This window comes from Pithys albifrons, chromosome 6 (genome assembly GCF_047495875.1).
Source record: "Pithys albifrons albifrons isolate INPA30051 chromosome 6, PitAlb_v1, whole genome shotgun sequence".
In the NCBI taxonomy this organism is placed as follows: Eukaryota; Metazoa; Chordata; class Aves; order Passeriformes; family Thamnophilidae; genus Pithys; species Pithys albifrons.
The window spans coordinates 38,342,210-38,367,305 of record NC_092463.1 but is presented as its reverse complement, the minus strand read 5'-3'; the positions used below and the strand labels follow the sequence as shown (position 1 = coordinate 38,367,305).

General features: G+C 39.4%; 1 protein-coding gene across 5 annotated transcripts in view; it reads right to left on the bottom strand.

Annotated features, from left to right (window-relative positions):
* LOC139673185 (cytosolic phospholipase A2 epsilon-like) overlaps positions 1-24,047 on the bottom strand; it is a 35,393-nt gene extending 11,346 nt beyond the window's left edge. For 3 of the 5 annotated variants that reach the window (XM_071558360.1, XM_071558363.1, XM_071558364.1), the window contains exons 1-13: positions 23,937-24,047; positions 23,512-23,598; positions 18,419-18,494; positions 7,922-8,058; positions 7,045-7,173; positions 6,342-6,382; positions 5,736-5,778; positions 5,270-5,333; positions 4,166-4,335; positions 3,950-4,042; positions 3,147-3,184; positions 1,875-2,010; positions 230-366 (exon numbers count right to left, since the gene is read on the bottom strand). In XM_071558360.1, the coding sequence (XP_071414461.1) occupies positions 230-366; positions 1,875-2,010; positions 3,147-3,184; positions 3,950-4,042; positions 4,166-4,335; positions 5,270-5,333; positions 5,736-5,778; positions 6,342-6,382; positions 7,045-7,173; positions 7,922-8,058; positions 18,419-18,494; positions 23,512-23,598; positions 23,937-23,963 (1,178 nt within the window). In that variant the 5' untranslated portion in view covers positions 23,964-24,047. Of the gene's footprint in view, positions 1-229; positions 367-1,874; positions 2,011-3,146; positions 3,185-3,949; positions 4,043-4,165; positions 4,336-5,269; positions 5,334-5,735; positions 5,779-6,341; positions 6,383-7,044; positions 7,174-7,921; positions 8,059-18,418; positions 18,495-23,511; positions 23,599-23,936 lie in introns of those variants that run through there. The other 2 variants (XM_071558361.1, XM_071558362.1) reach the window with 2 other exon arrangements.
* Between the last annotated feature and the right edge of the window lie 1,049 nt (positions 24,048-25,096).

Here is a 25,096-nt window from a genome sequence, read left to right as displayed (position 1 = left end):
GTTTGTGTATTATTTCTTCATTTATATGAAAAAACACCAAATATGTGGTACTGTCCACATACTTAATTAATTCCAAATGTGGGAAAACACCCACTGAAAGAAACGAAGAAAAACCACAGCAGAAAAAGAAAATCCTTTCTTGATATTAAAGATCGTACAACCCTTCAGATCACATCTTGCTGTCATACATAGAAAATTCTTGTGACGACTTTGCTTATCTTGGTCTTACCATGTTGTGCCAGATAAACCAGTGATGTACGAGACACAGTCCAAGACGCTCATTTCCTGCACACTGAGAAGGTGAGCATACATGGCTGTCAGAGCTCTGGTTCCACCACCTGTTGTCATGATTGCCACCACAGGTACCTGTTCAATTCCAAAATACATGCATTTAGTGACATGGTCTGAGAAGGGATAGAGACATCTTTGATTAGAAAAAGAAAGTTACAGCACTGATAAAGTCATAAAGATTCTGCATGGCTCCAGTCCAAGGTGAAAAAAACCCTGAATTAATAATGGGGCATATAAGCAGTAGGAAATACTTCATATTTCCTGTGGCATGCAGCTTATATTTCCTGTGGCATGAAATCCATCAGCTTAAACATCACATGATCAGTGCTCTATTGCAAAACCATTAACACAGGCCAGGCAAAAAAACTAGAGGAAATTGTAGCTCCTGCCATCTGAATCAGATTTTTATGGGATGAAGTAGAACAGAAAACACTGGTGCTGTCTCACAATTTCCATGTGAGCAGTGATAACCTCTCTTTTCCTGAAGATTGCTAAGGTCAGTTTCTACTATTGTGCAGTTATTTCACAGCCCATACTAGAGGTGTCATGACTGATGGAGTTAAGAGAAGAGGTCAGTTAAGGACTCCTGAAACCAGACACTTGTGACACCATGTCCTTTTTCAGTTGCTGCAGGGAAAGAGAAACAATGCCTACTCCACCTACCACATTTGTACATACATACATTTGTAGGTATGCAAGTGAGCTGCAATTACTTCTTTCTGTGATCATACAGAAATCCAGGGACTAGTAGTCTTAGGAAAAGAATTAATGTGTAAATATGAATTAGCTCCATTAACAGTAAAGACAGCTACCATGCATTGGGGTGAATTAATCTCACCAGGAGAATCTAAAGAGATTGTTCTGTGGGGAAGTGTAGGTGCCTCCATGTCTGAGGGGAAGGAAATGGCCCATGGCTTAGTGCTGGAATTTAAAAGCAAGATCTTTCTTCTGAAAGGTCCAGCTGTGCTAAAAAAAGCTGAACTCAGTTTAGGTAAAAACAAGGAAAATTTGTCATCTTTGAATTTGAGTTCAGGCTTCATAGTTCAGTTACGGGCACACAAATTAAAAAGAGAAACCTGATTTTCCCCTGCCTTGGAACCTGTGTTATTGATCCCATTTGCCAAGCAAGCACAAGCTACAGCAGACGATGAAGTCGGCCTGGCAGTGTGCTGGACTTACAGAACAGGAACCTAAATGCTGGCACAAAAGATAAACAAAATGAAGTCTGGTTTTAACCTTGAGAAAATGAAGTGCTGAATCAACAGATCTGGACGAGATGCCTTTGGGGCCTAAAATAAGCTTGAGCTTTGGTTCTGAGAGCACCTGTTCCTTCTTTGCATTATAGTGCAGATTGGTAACAAACACAAGGCTAGATTCTGTAGCAACAGGGCTACAAAGTTTTTATTAATGTTTCCTATGGGTATTTTTTCCCTAGAACGGAGAAAAGAAGTCAGCCACAGAGAAAATAAGTCAGCCATAGCTTGTACATGAAACTGTTCACCTGTGCAGGAAAATGTGAACATCTAAAATATGTTCTGACACTCATCTGTAAAGAAAGCAGAGAATAACTATGTCTCAGACACCTCATCATCCTGCAAGTTGTCTTCCAGATGGAGAACATTCTTCAAAGCAGCTGCAACAACCTTCTTCCTCTTGCAAATGAAGTCCTGTTCTTGGATACACAGGTCAAACCCTAGGCGTACATCTAGGTCTTCCTGACTGCAAAAAGTATCAAATGTCTTACATCACATTTGTAGTTTAAGTCAGCATTTTAATTGCTTCTGCTTCATAAATAGACATGCCTTCACTACCAAGTCTATATAAAGCAAAGCAGGAAGATATTAAAGGCTCTAGTTTGTTCTTGGAGAAAAATGTCAGTCATTCTTTGAACTGAGAGGTTTTCTTTTTTTCTCCCTGCCAAAGGTATCTGAAATGAAATATAGCTACAAATAACATAATCGTTCCTTTTCAGATATGAATCCAGAAGCCTGCAGAGGGCAGTGTTTTAAAGGTGGCTTTGAAAAGTTGTGCAAACTTCACCTGTGAAACGAGCACTGATGTAGATTTACACGATCAGGTTTTTTTATATTTATAAGCACTTTTTTGTAGTTTGGAAACTGCTGTGAAAATCCTTCTTAGGTGTGGTAAGTTTTTTACTGACTACTATAAACTGTATATATATCTCATAGTAATTTTACTGAAAATAAACAGCAGGATAGAAGATGCACCTGCTTTTCTGGAAGCTCTCTTCCATTACAGTATGGTACAAAATTCAACATACTCATCTTATAGATTTTACTAAGAACATATTCATCTTATAGATCTTACTAGGGCCCTAACCATATTGCAAAATACACATTTCCTTTGTTTAGAAATAAGCATTACTTGATTGAATTTATCTCTTTGAGTAGACATTGAAAAAATAAAGGAAGGTAGATCTATTATTTCAATTTTTTTCACATCTTAGAGGGGTCAGGCACTCTGATTTTCATCCTTTAGTGAAAGGAAACAGTTAAAGAAACCCCTTGGAAAACAGAAAGGTTTCTTTCACCTAGTTTAGCAATGATGCTTTTACTGAAAATCTACAGTGGCCCATACCATCCAACACTGATTGCAGCACAATATGAATAGAAAATTGTTGTATTTTTCATAAAACCTTTTCTTAACTCACTGTTGCATTAAATAAATTCACAGCTGCTGAAAATTTTCATGTTATGTACTGAGTCCCTTTTATTTTATAGTCTGAAATGAGTATAAACCAGCATTCAGGACATGGTCAGTAACAAAGAGTTTGGAACTTGACTGACAGCTACCTGAATACAAAGAAACAAGGGGGAGAACAACACATGTCTTACCATTTTTTTACCTTAAAGTGCAAATCGACTTTTCTGTGCTGAAAATTAAAAAAGTAAAATTATAAATATTGATATTTTGTTTAAAACAGTCCTTTCCCCCCTGCCTCCCAGACTAAGACATACATCTTTTGGGTCATCATTACATCTACAAAGCTCTGAATCTCAGTAAACTGAGACTGGAAGGATACTCTCCTTTAAAAGTTTCATTGCTACCCAGAGATGTGCACCGATTTAATAAATTACGTCTTTAATTCTACAGTAGTCCACATCCTCTCTTTGTTGTGAAACTCAGGTTTAGCTTGTGCTGGTACTAGTTAGCTACACAAATATGTAACAGGAGACCTGCAGTGCTACACCTCACCTCTCTGGAAGAGTCCAACACTAAACATGGGTCTTGAAACTACCATGTCTCACACTACAATGTCAGATACAAGGGGAAGCCAAAGGGGCTGAGCCCCCCAGATGTGTGGCATGGGTTTGCCTCTCGTAGCCATGTACCAGGCTGCAGCCTCACCCCTCCGTCCCAGTGGCTCCTAGTGAATTCCAGCCAGGTTAAGTACATGGAGAATAGAAGGAGCATGAGCAACAGCTTAGACATTATTCCTCTTTCCCTTCTCCCCTAGATTTTCCATTTTATTTGGCTCCAAATAATTCCCTTCATTATGCATTGCCCTAGGTTGGAGGGAGGTTAGAAAACAACTGTCTCTGTAAAGAGAGAATTGGTCTTTGGTTTCTGCTTCTTGGGAACCAGAAACCATTTTTAAAATTTTGCAAAGAATTCCCCATGGCCAGCAGACACTTACCTCACCAACTACTTCCCGCTCAGAGGGGAGTGACTTCAAAGGGATTGTCAGGGGGATGCTTCTCCTCCTTGCTCCACATGACACACAAGCACACTGAAAAGTAGCATGGAGTGCTTTTTGGTTAAGACAGAACTGTTCTACTCTTAATGCCTACTCACGCGTAAATGTAGGTCATAGGACTGTCTGTGTTGTCTACCATGTTCTGGGGTAACGTACAAACGTGGGAAGCTTCCTCTTCTTTGTGAGTGTAACATCCAGGGAGGGTTGCTTGTATCTGGCATAGTGGAAGAAAGTGGTATCTGGGAGAGGGGAACAGGAGTCACAGCCCACTGAAACTGTCTGGCTTTCTTCAAAGGATCCTCTCACTGTAAATGTTAGCTCATTCTCTAAAACAATGAGATAAAATGCACACAAGAAGTTACTTATAATTGCAAAAAAAAAAAAAAAAGAAAGAGAGGAAAAGAGAAGCAAAAATTAGCTTTGAACAATTTCCTTCTCTTCTTTTATATTTGGAAAGCTGTCTTCTGAATGTGATCCAAACCCCAAACATTTCAGGTGACTCTATAATGTGCTGAGCAAGATGTCATATTGAAGTGTGATGTGAATGGTGCTGAATTTTAGACTGATACATTTGTTACAATTGCATCATGACACAATGAATACAAGCAGGTACTTTGCATTGTAAATCAACCTCATCCCAGGCCAAATAATGAGCAAAAGAAGTTCTCGGTCTCCTAAAACAAGATCTGACTATGCAGCTAATGACCCTATTTACATGAAGAGATCGGCTAATCCTGCCAGTGTGTTACGCATACTGTGAGATTGCCTACCAGATCCAGTCCCTCAGGGGATGTGGGCAGGGGAACTTCTAGATTCTGGATCTTGATCAGGGACAGGCAGGAGCCCAGCTGCTGAGTGGCTAACCCCTGCAAAAAATGAGGTGTTTCTGTGCATATGCATAAGTCAAACTGACAGAGATCTTGAACAAAGTTAAGTATATGGACTACTGTGCCTGAGGAATTAAGCTTCTTCAGGGCTTAGCAGTACTACAGCAGAGGTTTCCAGAATCTCAGCTTGGGGGTTAGATACCTTCTGTAAAAGCACCTGATGTTATTTCTGTACTCTGGCACAAGGCTCCCCATGAAGTCAGAACATTGAACCTGCACCTACTGCAGGACTGTGGCATTCCCTACTGCAAATTTTTTACAAATCGCCTTTGATGTGACGAATTAAAGCCTTATTATTTCGGTGATGCAATTTCTAGGCCTTGTTAGGGAGGGTAGAATCACTAACACTCGTTTAAAGACTTAAGAAGCTTACCTGAAAAACGCTTCTTTTGCGTTCTGCTGTCCAACTGAACTTCCAAGCAGGCTTCCTCACGACACTACAGTAGATATGATGGGGACAGAGAATGAGATAACTCATCCAGCCATCTCACCACCAGTGCTGGTAGATGTTGAAAGGGGCATTGCTTGAATGTGGGGGCCAACTGTGTTGGAGACTTTTGCCAGACCCAGTGAAAGTAAGAATTCATTTCGTTGTCACAAGGGAAGATGGTGCTATGCTAAACATGTCTCAGTTCTCAATGGATGCAGACAAAACAGGGGAAATTATAATAGTAAGAAGGCTCCTCTAAGATCATGCTGACCTCCTTAAAGATAAAGGTCCTAAGTGAAAGCATCACTGGAGAATGAAGACTTGAGCTGTTTTCCTCACTGACATTATGGTCAGCTAGGATAAGGAATGATGTGTGAAAGAACACAAAAGAACAAAACAAATATTTTACCACTATTGCACCATTTGTGATGATGGTTTCAGGAGGATCCAGGCTTGAAAAAAAGAATAAATAATATGTATTTTACAAACAATATATTCTGGATAGTGTCCTGAACAGGACACACTATTCTCTCTCTTAATATTTTATTAATATTATTTTATTTGCTTCTTCTTATTATTTCTGGAAATATGCTCCCTTTATGCTAGGTACCACATAATGATCCAGAAGAAATTATTAAATTGCAATTAGGCACCTGGAAAGTGCTTATAATAGCCTTAGTAGCACAGGTACGTGACAGGTTGGGTAGCAACATTATCCTCAATTGTTACTTTCTTAGAGAACATTGCCCAATATATCTATAGACTTACTTTAATGGGATTTAGCATCCAAATCTGAACTATGTAAGTAATACATAAATCTTATTTAAAAGTCACAGAATTAAAAATTTGAAACTCTACTCCACATCATGGCATTTTCCTTTCATAAAATGATTTGTTAATGTATACATTAAGTTTGGAAAAAGACTGAATCTGGCTTGAGATGATTCTGGATTTACAGAAGGTTTCCCTGCACAACTCCAAGCTGCAATTCTGACAATACTGAGGTTTTACTCACATGCTTTCCAATACAAACTCAACTTCCAGCTCCTCTCTCCTCTGAAAATAAATAAAAAGTAGCAGTCTGCATTAGCATGTGCAGAGGTTTTCAAAGTGACCTTTATTTTGCAAGCACAGTTTCCTTTATGTTTTAATAAGTAACAATTTTCTGTTTTGTGCTTTCTATTGTCAGCATTAAAGGACAGAGGCAGAATTTTTTCCCCAAGGAAAAGATTTTGATTGTATTAGCAGAAGAAAGGGTGCTTGGTGCTTACAAGTCTCCCTACTAAACATTTATATTTCACACTTTCTTCCCTTCCATTTCCATGTGCTGAACATGATATGCAAAAACTTAATGTTTAGTAAAATATTGTGGAAAAAATATTTTCCTGGCCTTGTATTGCTTTTATTTTCATGATCTTTTTGAGGATTATATAAACTGTCCATTTCTATCAGATTATTAAAAGTGCAAAACTTCCCTAAAATTGCATCTACTCTGGGGCTTGGGATTTTGGTGATGGTCTGTGCCAGAGGAAAACAAATGGAAATTGAGAAGACTATCTGTTTTGTCACTGATGTGCAATTTCCAGGATTTTAATGAATTTTGCTATATTTTTTACTACTAAGATGGTCTTGGTGGTAAAAGACAGGCAGCACACCTCTTTAATCAGAGGGAAGGGAATGGACATCAAGATGTACTAAATATCTGACCAACCTCTTACCTGTGGATTTAGTGGGAATGTTGTGAACACTCTTTCCCCAAGGGGGATTTTTGCTACATCAAAAAGCACAATTGCATGGTCATCATCACGAATAATGTCATCATCAGAAACAGTAATTTCCAGAACATTCTGGGAAAAGAAATAAAAAATATCCAATTCATTAGCATGTACTCCAGCAGTATAACATTCTGCAGCTCTTGCAGGTGTAGTGTCTGCTTTACAGGGAGGAAATAGAAAAATATTGCTTTATAAGAAACAGTCTTAAGTTTCATCAATTAAGGCTGAACTGAGATATCTTTCTGGTCATCTTTTATGCTTTTAAGGAGCTCTCACCAAAAATGCAATCTTTAAGGGAGGAATATGGATAGCCATATTCCTATATTGTTTCTTGTCAACAGGGGCAATAGAGGTCACTTCATATCATTAATCACCTTTCCAGGTCCTTGGACATTCATTCTGCTTTCAGCCACCTGATCATGGGCATTTGAGTGTAGCGTAACTCTCAGTAGCAAACTAAGTAAAGATCTTCATCATACTAGAATTTGGCGGCTTCCTGGCATTGATATGCCATTATTTCATGTCCTCTCAGGAAAATACATGTTTTTCTGTTCTAGTGTAATTTTGTGTTTTCATTTCATAGCTTCTTTGGGTTGTCACTGTCATTGGTTCCATTAGCCTTCCCCAAGGTCAGATGAACACTACCCATATATAAATAATCTGTTGGGAGCAAAGTGGATTCCAGCAAAGTGGATTCCAACTAAAGCTACAATTTAAGTAAGCTCAGAAAGTCATTAGAAGACATGACCTCCTGTTTTGGGCTAAACTGAAAGACACTGCATAGAGAGGAGATGAAGAACAGAGGGTTTGGTTTGTGTACCTTGACTTGTCTCTGTATCCGGAAGTAAAAAGTTTCATTCCACACAGGATTTCTGCAGTTTTTGATAGTTTTGGTGTGGAATTTTTCATCTGAAGCAGTTGGCAACCAGAGGCTCACATAGCAATCGGACTGGCTTACTGTAGAAACATAGGCACAAAATGTCTGGCAGAGGAAACATGACACAAGCAGTGGAAACATTGAAATGCTTTATAGGTCGAACACAGGTGAGAAATGGCCACTTCTTTCTGACATACATAGGCCAAAAAGAGAAAGTTAGGAATCACACAATTCATCACAACACAATTTTTAATAAGCAGTGTCTTCAAAAAACTATGCATCGTCTTACACATTAAAATTAAAAATACAGATCTAGCTGGTGGATAAAACAGTACATATAGCCAGGAGTCTTGTATTGCTTCTTATCAACAAAATCTGGTAGGAGAAACTGTGACAGAGGCAGGACAATGTGAGCTTCAGACCCTGAGAGAGATTGTGTGTAAATTGCCTCTGTGACAATTTAACTGCATGAGAAATCTTAAAAGAGTCAGATTTAAGTCTGATTCAAATAGTACGTGTATGGTATACCTGGTTATTACCTCTTCATGATGGAAAATTCATTATTCCAGTCACTTTGATCATCGTCTTCCTAGGTGGGGTAGGAAGGGAAAGGTATACCAGCAGCACAATTGCTGCTTCAGGAGGTTAGTGGGGAGATGCAGTCCCCTCCTGGAGTTTGTAGATGCTTCAGAGACCTTGAAGATATTTCTTCCTTCACAGCTCTACTCAGGAAAAATGAAATGGCTGAAAGGATTTGGGTTTTGTGGATGAAGGAGTGAGCCTGCAATTGCTATAAGGTACCATCTGTTATAAATCCTGAACCAAGTGAAGACCAAAGAGATTCTCAAACCTTGGACAGGAACTTTTCCAGAGGCAACTGGAAGGGCTGATCCATCCTATTGTGTAAACACAGGCTTTGGTGAGAAAAGAGGAGGAGACAAGTCTGGTCTCATGGCAGTTAACAGAGATAACCATCTCATGATTGGAGAGATGAACACTTACCATGTGTAAGCATGGCCCAGGTCTTGTATCAGCTCCTCAGGGTTAAAAGAGAGCTTATCCCGGTGTCTTTGTTCAGGATATTAGATATATTGCTTTGGGATATGTGGTCTAAAAGCATGTTGCCTGAAAACCAGAGACCTTATGATTGGGACATCCCCAGAGGCAGGAAGTTTCCCATGTAACAATTCAAGCTGAATCTTAAAGAATTTCTTGACACTGCCATGAATTTTCTCTCAAGAAGGTAGTAAAATGCCTTTCAGTCTTTGTGATTATTTCCATTTCAGGGTCTCAGATTTTTACTTAATGGAAGTGACAGGATGATATACTGACTTTGGCAATTACTGGTAAAATATTGAATTTACTATGAGGAGGAGGGCTGTGATTACTGATCTGTCTCATAACTAAACCATTTTCCCTCACTGTGCTGATAGCTTGCTGAGCTGTGATGTACTTGTGCTGATAAGCAGTACTGCTGCTTCTGACCAACAGAGTTTCTCAAGAGCTCATAGGAAGCCTGTACAATAGCCAGGAACTAAATGTAGCTTCAAGACGTCTGAACCATCCCTCCTCTCAGTGATGAGAGCACTTACAACTGCCCATCTCCAGTGTTCCAAAAACATGAGTACAGCATCCCTAAAATTGCCAAAGTGGCTGAGATGGGGTGTACTTCAGAAATTAACACTTCTGAACTGATCTGAGACATAATTTCTCTCATTTTTATCTTCTGGCCATCCTAGGGTGCAGGAATGTCTCATTTCTATATTTTTGCAGTAGTTGCAAATGCCTATTCTTTTCCTTTATTTTTCTTAATGAAAGTCAAAATGTTTTACCCTGATTTTAAATTCCATCACATAGTGTATAAAACAAGACTCCTGACAGAACTGAGAAAGATGACAGTGCTAAAACTCTGAGCTGAGCATGAATGGACAGCCACAGTATTTATGAATGTCTTTTGTTAGTGTTTTATCTGGAATTTACTGATTTGCTGAAGTGTTTTCTTGGACAAAATATTTTCATGAAGCTACTTTGTAAAATTATTTTTCCACATGTGTGTTAAATTTCATAAATATTTATGTAAAATAAGCAATTGACAATTACAGAATCACAGAATATGCTGAGTTGGAAGAGACCCACAAGGATCACTAAGTCCAACTCATAGGTCTGCACAGTAGTCACACAATGAGCCTGAGGGAATCGTCCAAACACTTCTTGAACTCTGTCAGGCTTGGTGTTGTGACCATTTCCCTGGGGAGATTGCTAGAGTCCCCAGCCACCCTCTGGGGGAAGAGCCTTTTTCTAATATCCAAACTAAACCTCCCCTGACACAGCTTCAGACCATTCCCTAAGGACCTATCACTTGTCACCAGAGAGAAGAGATCAGTGCCTGACCCCCTCTTACCCTCACAGGGAAGTTTGTAGACTGTGATGAGGTCTCCCCTCTGACTCCTTTTCTTCAGGCTGAACAAAGTGGCCTCAGCTGCTCTTCATACAGCTTCCCCTCAAGGCCCTTCATGATCTTTATTGCCCTCCTTTGGACACTCTCTAACACCATAATATCTTTCTTATATTGTGGCACCCAAAACTGCACGCAATATCCAAGGTGAGGGCACACCAGTGCAGAGCAGAGTGGGAAAATCCCCTCCCTTAACTGGCTGGTGATGCCGTGCCTGATGCCCCACAGGGCACTGTTGGCCCTCCTGGCTGCCAGGGTACTGCTGACTCATATTCAACTTGCCATCTACCAGGTCCCATTCTGTGGCACAGCTGTCCAGCATCTCATTCCCCATTCTGTTTGAACATCTGGGATTGCCTCATCCCCAGAGCAGAATCTAGCACTTCCCCTTGTTGAACTTCATGTGGTTGGTGATTGCCCAACCCTCTGATTTGTACAGGTCTCTCTGCAGGGCCTCCCTGCCTTCCAGGGAGTCAACAACTCCTCACAGTTTTGTGTCATCTGCAAACTTGCTTAGTATCTCTTTCAGTCCTGTGTCCAAGTCATTTATGAAGATGTTGAAGGGCACAAGGCCTAAAATGGAGCCCTGTGGAACACCCTAGTGACAGGTCACCAGTCTGCTGTGACCCCATTCATTATTACCCTCTGTGCTTGACCCATGAGCCAATTTCTACATGACTACACATCTCTACATGATGTGTTTACCCAGCTGTTGGCTGGACATTTTGTCCAGAAGGGTCCTGTGAGAGACAGTATCAAAACCTTTACTGAAATCCAAAAAGATTCCATCAGCTGGCTTCCCTTGATCAGCCAGGTGGGTTACCTTGTCATAGAAGGAAATCTGGTTTGATAAGTAGGACTTTCCCCTCAGGAAGCCATGCTGGTTGTGATTTTTTCTTTCAGGTGTCTCATGTACTTCGCAGAATAATTCTTTGTCAAACTGATGAAATACATGATAGATAAGTAGACAGTGAGATAGATTAAAAAGTGGTAGAACTGCCAAGCTCAAAGGATTGTGATCAGCAGCACAAAGTTCTGCTGGAGGCCAGTCACTACTGGTGTACCCCAAAGGCTGATGCTGGGGCCAATGCTGTTTTAGCATCCATATTTACAATGTGAGTGATGGGACAGATCTCAGCTTCAGTAAGTTTGCAGGTGGAGCAAAACTGGGGGAGTGGATGGCTGTACTGCCATTCAGAAGGATCTAGACAGGCTCATGAAGTTTATCAAGGGAAATTTAAAGTCCTTCACATGAGGAGATAGAGCCCCATACACCAGAATGAGCTGAGGGCCCACCAGCTGGAAAGCAACTCTGCTGAGAGGGACTTGTGCATGTTAGGGGTCACCTGTTTGAACGTGAGCCAGCAATGTGCCCTTATGGGAAGCAAGGCCAACAGCCTCCTGGACTGCATCAGGAGGTGTGTTCCCAGCAGATGGAAAGGTCCTCTCTGCTCAGCAATGGTAAGGTCACATATCTCAGTTCCCCAGTACAAGAGAGGTAAGGATATGCTGCTTGTGACTCTTAATGAAAATTCACAAAGAAAATGGGGATTGGAGCACCCTCTGTGTGGGAAGAAGCTGAGAGATGTGGGACTCAGCCTGAAGAAAAGACTCAAGAGATCAATGTGTGTAAATATCTTACTAGGGGAGAGGAAAATAAAAAAGTCTGAGTCAGACTCTCCTTAGTGGTACCCAGTGAAAGCCAAAAGACAATGGATAACAACTCAAAATACAGGAAATTCCACTGAAACATAAGTAAAAACTTGGGTTTTGCCATGAGAGTGGTCAGACACTGGCACAAGTTGCCCAGAAAAGTTGTGAAGCCTCTTGCCTTGGAGATGTTCAAAACCAAAATGGACATGACTATGAGCAACCTGCTGTAGTTGACCCTGTTTTGAGTTGGTGGCTACACTTCATGATCTCCAGAGGTGTCTTCATACCTCAGTCACTTTGTGTCATTCTGCAATAACAAGACTAGTTGGTCACATCTATTAACTACTGTGTGTCAATTTGACCATGAAGATGAGGTGAGGTGATACCACCAGGACAAAGCATCTCCTCTTCCTGTAAAGAAGGGGAACTATGCCACACGTGGTTTTGCCACAATTAATCTACAGTCCCTACTGACATGGAGAGGCTATTGTTTTCCATAGGATTCCCGTCATCTGTGTTTTCCTTAAACTGTACAGACAGTATCCCCATGCTGTGACTTTAACTGAACTTATGTTTTTACTGTAAAAGTGGCAATTCACTTGAACCCAGCCTAAACTGTGAGAGAAATCAAATCACAGAATAGCTGAATGTCTGCTGAATACTGTGAAGTCTATGATACCCTCATTACATGGGAGACCTTGACTAATTGGCTCATATTGCTCCCTCTTATCCCTGAAAAACGTCTACAAGAGAGCTACTGAAAATGTTCCCGTTTATTCATTGCTACCTAGGAGCTAACAAAAAAAATATATATTTGTGTTTTCTTCATGTTCCAGTTATACTGCAGCTCCTTACCAGTTCCATGCCCTGCCAAGCCCTTACTTCAGTGCATGTGTTGCAACTTCTGTCCCTAATGACATAATATCATTTCATGTGCATGCTGAGACATCTGAACTCACAGTCTCTTTAAAAGTTAGCACTAAAAAACCCTTATGTCATTTTGCAATTTGTAACTCCTGATTCAATTTGTATGTTAGTTTCTCATCTCTGTCTTCAAGCTAAAGAGGAGTTAAGAATGCAAGACAGAAACAAGAAATTCAGAATTGCAGCCAGCTGTTTGCTACTCTGTGAGAGTACAGTTCTCCGAGGTGTACCTGAAATGAACCACCATGAGCTAAAATCATTCATCTCCAATACAGGTCACAAGGAAATTACAGCACTGAAAACCAAAGCATATTAAAAAATCCTAGTCTCATAAGAACAATGAATGTAAACTTTAAAATCCCATCTGCATTTCGTAACATCAAAAAGAAGAAATAATTTTCTCCTAGTGAAATCTTCTCCACCTGCACAGACAGGTTCCCCTTGAATTTTAGTTTACCACAGTTCACCTTAAAGGAGGAGGAGAGCCACTCCCATTTCTCAATAGTTGGACATGGTCTCTGGGAACATTTTTCTTCACCAGCATAACATGATACAAACAATATTAACAAGTTACCTCCTACTGCAGTCTATATCACTTGAACTGAGCCCAGTCCTGTACAGATATCCAGGTGCAACACTCATCTAAGCACAAGGCTCTGTAGCCTTCTTGTGGAAATAACAAAAACTCATAAGTCAACTGTGTTTCATCAGTGATGTCCTTTACCTGGGATGAACAGAGTCCCTGTGTGAAACCTCCACCCTGCTCAGCCATTTAATTCAAACAGCAAAGTAGAATTTTCTCCCTGGAGGTGATTCAGTGGGCCCAGTACCTGCTGCAGTCACAGTGAGAAGCTTTCACACCGTGAGTCACCTCTCCCTCCTGCACCACTGTACTCGCAACAGCACCACTTGCATTTTTGGGACAGGACCGTTAGTATAACTTGTACTATCTGTACCTATCTAGCTTGTGCTTATTTTCTGTAACAATAACAATCCCTAATATCTCTGGAGGATCACTGATTTGCAAACATTCCAAGTGTATCGTCCTAGAACCGACCCATTTCTTCTGAGAGGATAAAATAAAGCTTTCACAAAATAATTTCATAAACTGTTAGAGGAAAAAGGCTCTGAGGAAGAGTAAAGGGAGAGAAGACCTTGTTCTGACCTCCCAGTTAAGACCAACATGTTCCATTCCACAGCTGAGACAGCTTCCACGTGCTCCTGATTTCTACAGTTAGAAAATGTACTTGATAAGCACAGTCACTTTTCAGCTCAGGATTTTAACTTTCCTACCTCAGCTCTGACAGCTGCATCACAGAGATCCCTCTACCTGTGGCCTCAATCTGGCAGGACAAATTGCCTCAGAGAAGTTACTGTCTCCTGGAATGAAGAACCTCTTCAGCCTGAAACTTGCTCAAAGTAATGTCTCACTGGGACACACAGCTCAAATTCACCTCCGCAGTCCATGCAGATTATTGCAAACACTCAGCACCAGGGAGGTCAAATATGTCAAACCAGACCTGACACCACCACTCTTCACTCCATCTGCATTAATGAACCTGAACGTGTTCTCCAGCAGCAAAGGCTAGCTCTTAGAACGTGGAATCAGCTAGTATATGTGTAGGCTGTCACAGTTTCAGAGAGCAGTACTGTCACAGAGACCTCTTTACTCACGTCTTCAGTGTTATATGAGATCCAGTGGAGTGCAACAGAGTTTTGCTCTTTCACATGGCACTAAGTAGTTGTGGAGAGACCACATCACTGCAGGTCTGTTGCCTGTGTTGTCTAAGGACTTGAGAGAGATTTGCTTCTACTTGCAGCATCTGAGGGCAAATCGCTTCTCGTGGTGCTTGGGCTTCAGGCATGCCAGGTGAGGCAGATACCTTCACTGATCGTGTGATTGTCCGTGGCAGCAGGGTAAGGGTGTCAGATTCAGCTGCAGGATTTAGAGGCTGCCATAAACCCAGTAAATACTAATGGTAGGCCAGGCTGGGAGCTTGGTGCAGCTCTGTATGGTCACCTAATGATTCATTTGTTTAAAGAGAGCAGCTGGAAATTGTTGAAGAACCTGTGCCACCATGGTCCTTGCCTCCCATCACTTGGCTCCTTTCTCATTCTTTTGGGAAGTAGAGTCACTGAAATGGGTGTTAGCAGCAAGGAAAGGGGTTAATACACCATTTTCCCTGACACCTCATCCTGGCTAGATATTCCTCCCACATATGGGGAATTCTGTGGAAGTGATGCTGTTAATAGAGTTAGGAAACCTGAGCTGTTGTAAAAGTCTCTGGCACTGATCTCCAGCTGAGAAGGAGCAAATGGACACACTGATGACCTAAAAAGTAATGCTTTTACCCATGACTGTCTTCAGTCTCAGACTGAGGAGGGGAATGCCACCACAAAGCAGATGCCAGACTACAAGAGACCCACAAACTTCAAAGGAATTGCTTTGTTTCTAGTACACCCACCACCTCCACAGCCTATCAGCATTCAACATTGGAGCCTGGTGATGACATCCAGCACCTGCAGGGCAGCAGGATGAGTTTTAGTGATCTTATCTGGGTGCCCTCCTCTCTAGTGCCCACAGCAAGATCAGGGAGTGCCAGAAATATTTGAGTCTGACCCATGATTACTAATTGGCATAAAGGTTAGTTAGGAGTACAGTGGAAAATAATTAGCTAGGTCTGTCAAGAGCATTTACATGATAAGATAAGACAGAAACCAGTAACATGAAGTACTTATGAAACAAATGTTAAGTGGAAAATGACCTAAGTATAGAGGAGACCACAGAAGTGGTGGAGTGATGGTAGGTACACGAAAAGGGCTAATTGATTCATTGAGGAGGAGCAGGCTGTTTTCTTTTTTGTTTAATTTTTTCTTCTTTGTGTGCTAAGCTGAACCAACATGTGTAGTCTACAGGTAAAGGTGTAACATCAGATTTCAGGATAAGTTGAGACTTCATTCTAAGCTTATGAAACACAGATCCCATGGAACTTGAGGTGTGTGTTTAAAAAACAGCCAAGATTAAGTTAGGTGCACAGGACAGTGAGGAATGTCAGTGGAAATATATACAATTGGCATTCCCTGAAGCTGAGATTTGGCAAGTAAGTCAGGAGAAAATATAGAAACACTGTGACCAAAGCACCTGGTGTGACTTTACTTGCAACAAAGTGAGAGAAAATCATAGAACAGAGCATTTTTTAGCCAAATTGAAGTGAGCAGAAACTCTAGCAAGTAGATAATTGTGTGTGCTGAGAAAGATGGGAAGTCAGCAAGCAGAGAGAAAAAGCAAGTCACAGAATATGCTGCACTTGGTAGGTCACTTAGTCCTGGATTTGAAACAGGAAAGACAGAAACCTAAGGAAATCTGAAATAAGTTATTAAAAAATTGTCGGTCTTCCACAGATATCCCACAGTCAGATAGCACCTATATCAGCTGCTTATAATCAGTTTTCCAGGGGAAAGGTCATATTGTTGAGAAAAGGCTAGTTAAATACCATTTTCTTACTCTCATTAGCACACACTAGCATGTACAGTTGTATTAGTTTTCTGATGCTTCAAATGCATTCAGATGTTAAAAACAAAATATTGAGCTAAAAGGACATCGGTATCAGTGCAAAATCAAGCACTTAAAAGGTACAATATATCTTTTTTGCATTGTGTTGAAGTATTTCAATAGCAAGGTATCACACTATTTTTCCTGTGAGACACCAGCTCCTTTGAAAGCACAGGCAGGTTGCTGCTCAGTCAACAAAGAGCTATCTAATTTTTTTGTCTTTCTTGTTCAATAGCATACTGGCTTACAGTCACAGAGTACCTGGGGAATTACTGAAAGAAAGAAAGGACATCCTTTTCTTACCTGCTGGTCTCTAAATCTTATTTACTGGTAATTAACAAAAGAATCTGAAGATACTCGGTGTTTTTGGACCCTACCTCACATCTTAAATTAGAATCCCTCTCCACATAATAAAAGATTTAAAATCAGCACATACTCTAAATAGATAAGAGAGGCAAAATGTGTGGGAGAAGATATTCTGTTATCCATGTTCTGTAGACAGGGTAATAAAGGCACAAAGTGTTTGGTTGTATAAATTTGCCTAAACATCTTCTACAAGAATTCTGTAGACAGTGCTAAGAACTGAGCTCACACATCTTGAGTCCTATTTCAGGGATATACATTTTGATGATAATGGGAATTTTCAAAATGTCTGCATATAATTAAGAGTTTCTCAGAAATCCAACTGCCCTCAGGATGGAGGACAAGGTCACAACAGTAACACTATTTCTGAGAATGCAGCATCATTTTTCTTTGAGCAATCCCTTTGCATAAGCCACTGAATCGTGGGTCTTATCTTCTAATCCAATGTTCATTCTAGACCAAAGGTGATACTAAGAGAAAAGGATTGAAGGTGAGGTCTTGTACATACATGGAGTATTTCAGAGCTGTCAAAGGGAAGAGAAATTAATTTGACATTCTTTGCTGCCCTCTGATATTTTTTTCTGTACTCTGCAACCCAGTATTACAGACCATGTGAGCTGAACATTCCTCTCCACTGGACTGGAAAATTGGCAATGGTGACATCCAGGTTCTTGAAACACAAAGTGAGTGGAACACAAAGAGATGGCAAGAAATTTTATCTCCAAGGTATTTGGCTTCAGCAAACTTCATCATTATCTCCCAAAAAGGAAAGAAAATGCAAAACAAGAGACAGAATAACCCTATGGTAAAGGGATATGTGAAACTGTAGTTATTAGTGATGTGCCAAGTTCATAAGACACATGTAGGAATGGCAGGAAAAAATTCTCCAGAGAAAAGACTGTGAATGTGGACCACCATAGGTAAGGGCTGGCCACATATCACAGATTTTCAGAGCACTTTGCATGTATGCTGTAACACATCATATACTACAGTCCCCAAAAGATTTCTGTTAGGTATCTTTCACTTGGGAGCAAGAGTCAGAAACATCCATAACAACATGGCTGATGTTATGATGCTCGGATGCTTGGATGCTAGGACACGTACACTAGATACCTCACTGAACTTCTGAGATGTGGCAGGGCTTTTTAGAGCAAAGATAGAGAGACTGATGTGTAAGGATTTCAGCTCTATCTTCTATGCATTTGTCATGGAGGTGGGATAAACATCTGTGTATTAAAACTGGTGTTAAGGTATTTTCACACGTCTGAAATGGACAACATGTCAGATAAGTGATGTGGAAAAAAAAAGGCAAACCACTCAACAAAGCTCTGAAAGAGTAAATAGATATTTTGTGGCAGAAATTACCTTTGATTGTGATCTCTTACCTAGTATGACTTACAGTGTTTTACATTTGTGCAGGAGCTACCACAAGCAGAGGCTGAAACAGTAATTTGAGAAATGTGTGATGTCAATAAGAAAATCTGGTACTTACAAAAATCTGCCTGATGGGCATTTGTCAACTTTATGATTCTTACAGTAAGCAAGGAGTAAGGTGTCATTTCTTCCTGCTGAAAAAAATAAGAAAAGAAAAAACAAATGAGATGTATTTTAAAGTTTTTATTATGTGTATTGACTGTAATGACAACCAAACACTGAAAAGAAGCCAGGTTCTGCTAAAACTGTCACTTCCAGTTGGCATCACGCAAAAATGCAATAGGCAGCAAAATACACTTTCTCCACAAGCTTCATTGATCCCTAAAGCCTGTAGCTATCTAAGCATACAAACAGAAGGTGGAGAAGAAGAGGATCAGTAGGAAAGTGGAGACAGGGTAAATAGGTATTGAAATGGGTATCTCCAATAAAAGGGGAAAGTATAAATAACGTATGTAAAAATAATATAACATATATGTGAAAAAGTCACCTTGAGATAGTTACACTGTGAAATAATCAGACATTTTTTAAGGACTTGGAGCAAAGCAATAATCAATTCAAAATGTTATGGCATTAAAATGAGGCAGATTTTGGAACAGAAAAGTGTATTGGTCTGCAGTTCTAGTAGCAAGGGTCTGTGAAAATTAAAAAAGTTTGAAACTTATTGTGGCGACACTCGTAGATCTGCGAAAAAAGAATTCAGCCAAATTATACTGTAGGCATAGTATGTATCGGGGTCAAGCAATAGGTGATCACCTCAGTGGAGGCCTCATAGTAGTCACTGATATTCCGAAAGAGCTCAAGGAGAAGTTGAGATAATGGCAGAAAACAAATAGTTCAGTAATTCTAGTAAAGTCACCTCACAAAATGCCAGCAACAAGAAAAGGTGGCCAAAGAAAGAAGCTGTTGTGAAAGGTAATGACCAAAATTCAGAAAATATTATCTGAAGTAAATAGAGAAATGCCAGTGGAAGATGATAAAATAATTGGGAGATGTTACCTATTTTGTGAGAAACTTCAATTAAAATAACTGAGAGAAACTCCTGAGTGAAATAAGACACTGCACACTCAGAGGTGCTGCTACTGATACAAAAGTCAAAGTCTGCTAAAAAGGTCGAAGTATGAGAAACTAGTGAGACCAGAGAGTACATCTGCTGAAGTGTGTAAATTATTAGACTACAGAGAATTCATCATGACAAAACTTAAATTAACCTCCCAAATAATTTTCATCTTTATAAGGAAAGACATGAAGGTCATAAAAAGAATTTGCAAAAAAATGCAGTAATACTCAGGCTATGAAGTTATTCAATGAAGTGGCAAGATTAATTTTTTACAAAACTCTGGGTAATTGAAAGGCATATTAAATAGAAGTTAGCCAGTGCCTAAATTAAACAGAAAGCTTTGCCCTTGAGTTCAAGATTATAGCGAGGAATTGTAATGTCAGAGTGCTTCCAGGGAGTTGACTAGTTGAAATGCTAATATCTTTTGCTGTGAGGTGCAGAAGCAACACACTCAAAACAACCAGAGGGCTTAGTGCCAAACCAACACATTCTCTTTATCATGCTACAAGGAGTAGAGTATCTTGTCTTCTGGGTAGGTGTATTCCAGAACTAAACCAGAAATCAATAACTGTTGCTCAAAGTCATGTGCAGGGCATGGGATATTTTATAAGGCTCTATTCTAAAGAGAGGAAGTAACATCTCAGCACCATCAGAACAAAGGCTGAGCCAGCTCCACACTCTTTTTCCAATCATTATTGTTAGACCAGGAACAGCTCAACATCTTCTTACTTCAAACTGTTTTGTTCTTAAAAGAACAAACCATCCTTCTGTGTGTCCTGTTTTTCTATAACTTTCTCAAAAGTAGTATTCAGATTAGAGAAACACATTAAAACTTCACTGGACATATTTCAGGAGAAACAAAGGAAAGAGTTAAAGAAATTGCATTTAGTATTGGTGACCTCTTAGCCTTCTTTAATGGCACCAGTACTTCAGCCAGCATTTTAGAACACGTGTTTTTAAAGATTGCCAGAAATGCATCCGAACTACTATGACTTTTTAAGTAGAAGACAGAAGCAGAAACAACAGAAACAGTCTATACCCTGAAATGTCATTCTCCACCCCACAGCATAAAAGTCAGATGGCTATATTACCCAAATCAAAATTTTTCAGAAAACAAAACCCCAAACAACCAACTCTGTTCTAGAAAAATTTTTCATTCCCTCTTCAGGGCATCAAATGAAGAACAATGTTCATTGATCATAATAATAATGAGACACCAATGCCTTTGAAAATATCTATTAAGTGAAGTGTTAACTGTAAAGAAAACCTCTGAGATACTCTCTTTGGAGAAGGCAGTTAATGAAAAATTACTTTCTAGAATACTTTTGTGATGGCCAAATGCCAGACATGAAAAATACTGCAGATAATTCAAAGAGCAAAATACCATCTTCATGTAACTGAAGCTCAGGTCCCTGATGCCATCAATGAAAGTCATAAAACTAATCATTTTTTCCCTCTGGTCATTGCAGTAATACATTGAACAATGCTAGTAAACTTAAAAGCAAATGTGCTGCCTCTCTTGATTATCATTTGTGTCATATTAAAAATCCATACCAAGCCATGAACAATTCCTGATGCCTAGAATAAAGGAAGTATTACTAAAAATTTGAGAATCCACAGTACGCAAATAATCAAATCGTCTTGCAATTCCTGCTAACAAAGATAAATCTGTATGCCCTGAACCTCTGAACTTATCCCTGCAATGGCAGAGTGATGGGCAAACTGAGCAGCCTCCCTTAAAGACTCATCGTTAGCCCTGCAAAAGGTAACCTTACATGACACAGTTCAATCACACATGCTTTTTTTTTCAAGAAGAAAGGGTGACAGGGCTGTAAGTAAAGTTATGGCTTGATCTCATTTTGCAGCAAACTGTTAAGGAATATGCATCACTTAATGTTTATCAGCTACATAAATCAAAAACTGATTAAAATTCTCCTTTTTCTCTGGTTTCTGATTTTATATCCATCAGAATATTTTGGTAAGACTCTCTGCCTTATGTTAACGCTACTAACATTGAGATGAGATTATGCTTCCTAGTTTCTTGCTCTCTTTGCATTACTGTGTATCTGTTTTCAGTGCATCCACAGGTGACAAGCCAACATCTATTTTTATAAACTTTTTTATTTTTGGTAAGAAGTATTTCTTCTGTGTAAGGCAATTAACTAATAAATAATATCCAGTGATAAATTTTCTAGATTTCTGTAATTATGGGTTCCCTTACTCACAACTATTTGTGATCTTCCTTTAATATGTTTCATCATTCCTGTGTTCATGTGTAAGCTGCTTGAAGGCAAATTGTCAATTCAGGAGTCCCTGGAAAAACTCGACTTATGTTCTCTAGATGCTCCTATCCATTTTAATATATGAAAGAGGTTTCACAAGCTTGGTACATTTTCCTGAAAATTCAGCAGTGGGGCATATTTGGCTTTGCGCTATAGGTAGGAGAAACCTCTAATCTCCGTGCCCAGCCCCAGGCATGTTTTTTTAAACCAAATCCAGTAATTACTCAGTTTATCACACAGCTATGCAAAATCCTCTCAAACGGAAGCAAGTACTTGGGCAAATGTTTGAATGTTCACACCGAGGAAAGCTTTATACCTGTTTACTTCTTCTGGGGCTCAGGGTCTGCTGCAAGCATGTTACTCTTTGTAATAGCTCTCTCCTGTTGACAATGGCAAGCTATGGCTTGCAAAAATCCAGACAATTACCAGGAAACCCAATGCCAGTAAAAGACAGAAATTGGGAGCTCAGACAAGTCTGAGCCTTTAATGCCAATTTTTTCCCAAGATTTATTACACAGTAGAGAAGACATATTCAAAGCCAAGAGGCAAATAGTGTTTGCATTTATAGCCACAGAATTCTTTTTTTATGTTACTTTATGTACATTCAAAAGTATGTTGGATTCTAACAATCTCTGTGTAAAGATAATTATGTTAGTGGTAAAGAAAGGTTGGATGCTTTTAGCCATGGATATTCTAAAGCAAAACACAACTTCAGTATGAATACATTAAATCATTACAAAACCACAAAGGAGATTGGGTCAGTGTTTTCCCCAATAGCTGCTTTTCCTGCTTAAGTACATTTCCTCACTGAACTTAAGCACACAAACACACACACACAGCAAATTACCAACACCTAAATGCCATGTCAGTTTTGGTTATGCTACTTCGCCATTTACATCAAGTTTCACATCCCACTGGTAGTTTGTCACCCTTCTGTACAATAACATCCACCTGTAGGAGTTGCTAGAATGCCGTTAACAAGAGATCAGTTTGATCAATCAGTTTGATAAGGTTATGACATACATAATCAAAACAATGTCTGTTCTTTTCTATAGGTTTGAAAGTGTGGTTACACAAACAAAAAATGAAACATACAAGTCTCCTAGGAGCTATAGACCCTTGAATCACATACCATTTAAGATGTCATCAAAAGTAAGTTTTTGTTTTGTTTGGAGTACCCAGGTTTTACTGTGAGGCAGCTTGACACAATGCCAGCTGCAAGTTAACCAGGAGCAGAGACAAAAATCATCACTGATACAGCTGCTTAGTCACTGCTACAGCTGCTGTGTGTTTGATGCAATTTATCTCCATCACAGACTCTGCAAAGGTTGCTAGAGGTGCTCTTTCATTGTGACGAGGTGCACAGTGATCAAAGTGGGCATTTCTTCTGGAAACTGGCATTAATGTCCAGAACCCAGAGAATCACCAACAACCATGCTCTGGCTTTCCAACTCTGGCAATGTTCTCTACTTGTTCTGGGCTAAAGCTTCATTATATAAATATTGATAATATTAAAAAATGCCAAAGTCAGTCCCATTTTAACAGTAAATTGAGAATATTTTCCTAAAGGATTTTTCTAAGGAACAAACCCATGAAAATAACACACTGTGTCAATTGATAAAGGAATAAAAAAATAATGGAATGCAGATGTTGCACCAAGAGCAAATTTTCTTTCATTAAATGTTCCTATTTCTAAATAAGCATGTGAATCTTTAATAACAAAATTTGAGGGGGAAAAAAAAGAAGATCCTACACTTCTGAAAAAAAATATTGATTCAATCACACACATTTTTAGTTTGTGGAAGTTGGTACCTTAGCATCATTACTTGAGATTGTATAGTGCATCATCCGTTTTCTTTCTTCATTTTCCAAGAGGCTTGATTTGCTGCTTGAATGCTGCTGGGGGAGGAAGAACAGGAGACAAAAAAGAGAGTAAAGATCAATTTTCCCACTTATTTCAATTCCTCAGTGTGGAAGTGCAGAGTAGACCAGGCAGTTCACGCTTCCTAATTGTGATGAATAAAATTAATGTACCAGGAAAATGGCAGCAGTTTCTGTGCTATATGGAAGGCAAATTACTTGTCCTGGTAATTGCCAATATCCAAGAAAGGACAATTGTTTTTCCCTGGAGATTTATGTCCTACAGGTAACAGTAGGGTTGAACTGCTGTAGTTCAGGGGCAAATCTAAATCAAAACCTCAGAGATTCCTGCCTGGCTTGTTCTGTTTTCCACTTACCTGAGGTAAAGCAGAGATTGATGCCATCGAGATCACTGGTACATTGAAAGCAGCTGCTGCGAATGGCACCTTAGTGTTAGGCTCCACTGTTGCCAGTGTCTCCTAAAACAAATTTACAGTCTTGAAGAGTGTCAGAAGTTGCTGAACAGGTGTTTTATTACGTTGAGTCAGAGCTCCACCCCTACGTGATTTCTGAAACAGGAAAATTTCCCACCCACGTTATTTGTTCAAAGAGCAGATCTGCTGTAGGGTATGAACGTTCATATCTGCAGGTCTTGCGACTGAGTACAGTGAGCTGAGAGACCAGATTGTTCCCACCTGGGGGCTCATGGAAATGCAGTAACAACAATAACCTGATTAGTTATATGATAGAGATCATCTATGAGAAACAGCCTTACAATCATGTTCTAAAAGTGAGGATAATAATAGCATAATAAATACATCTGCCTTTTTTCTCCATGCAAAGACCCTGAATTCCATGCACAATTGCCTCCATAATAAACTAAAAATTAAAAAAAAAACAACTATGGGAATAATTATTAGAAAGAAGACATACATGTATGAAGATATTACAAATTCTTCTGAAAGAATATTTTTCCCTGAAAGATTCTGTTGCATCATGGTTTCTGTGTACACACTTCTTTTTATTGCAGTATTCTACTTCAATGGAAATGAAAGAGGTCTTTACAAGCCACATTTTTGAGCTCCCTAAAATACAGTGTATCATTTTTCCATTTCAAACGTGTTAGTTATTTCTTGGCTTTACATTTAATACAGCATGCATTTTAACAAATTTAAATGAGATTCAAACATTTCACCTTGAAAAGTTCTGAAACATTTTAACAAATGATAATGTCATTATCTGATGCAAGAAACATCCAGATATCTGAGAAACTTCATTCAAATCAGCAGCTGGATTATTGGAATTCAATGGAATGATCTTGTACATTTTTTAATCTTATGACGATCTGCATATGTTCAGCACACCTCTAGGAAGCTCAGTGATTAAATTTTCTAATCTGTTGTGCAAGCATTATTAGGCACACATACATTTGTATTGAAAGTCCTCCCAAAAGATTAAAAGTAGTACTTATGAAAGAACTTGAGATTAATAGGATGACAAAGCACGATGCTTCCTCTTACAGTCAGGCATAAGTATG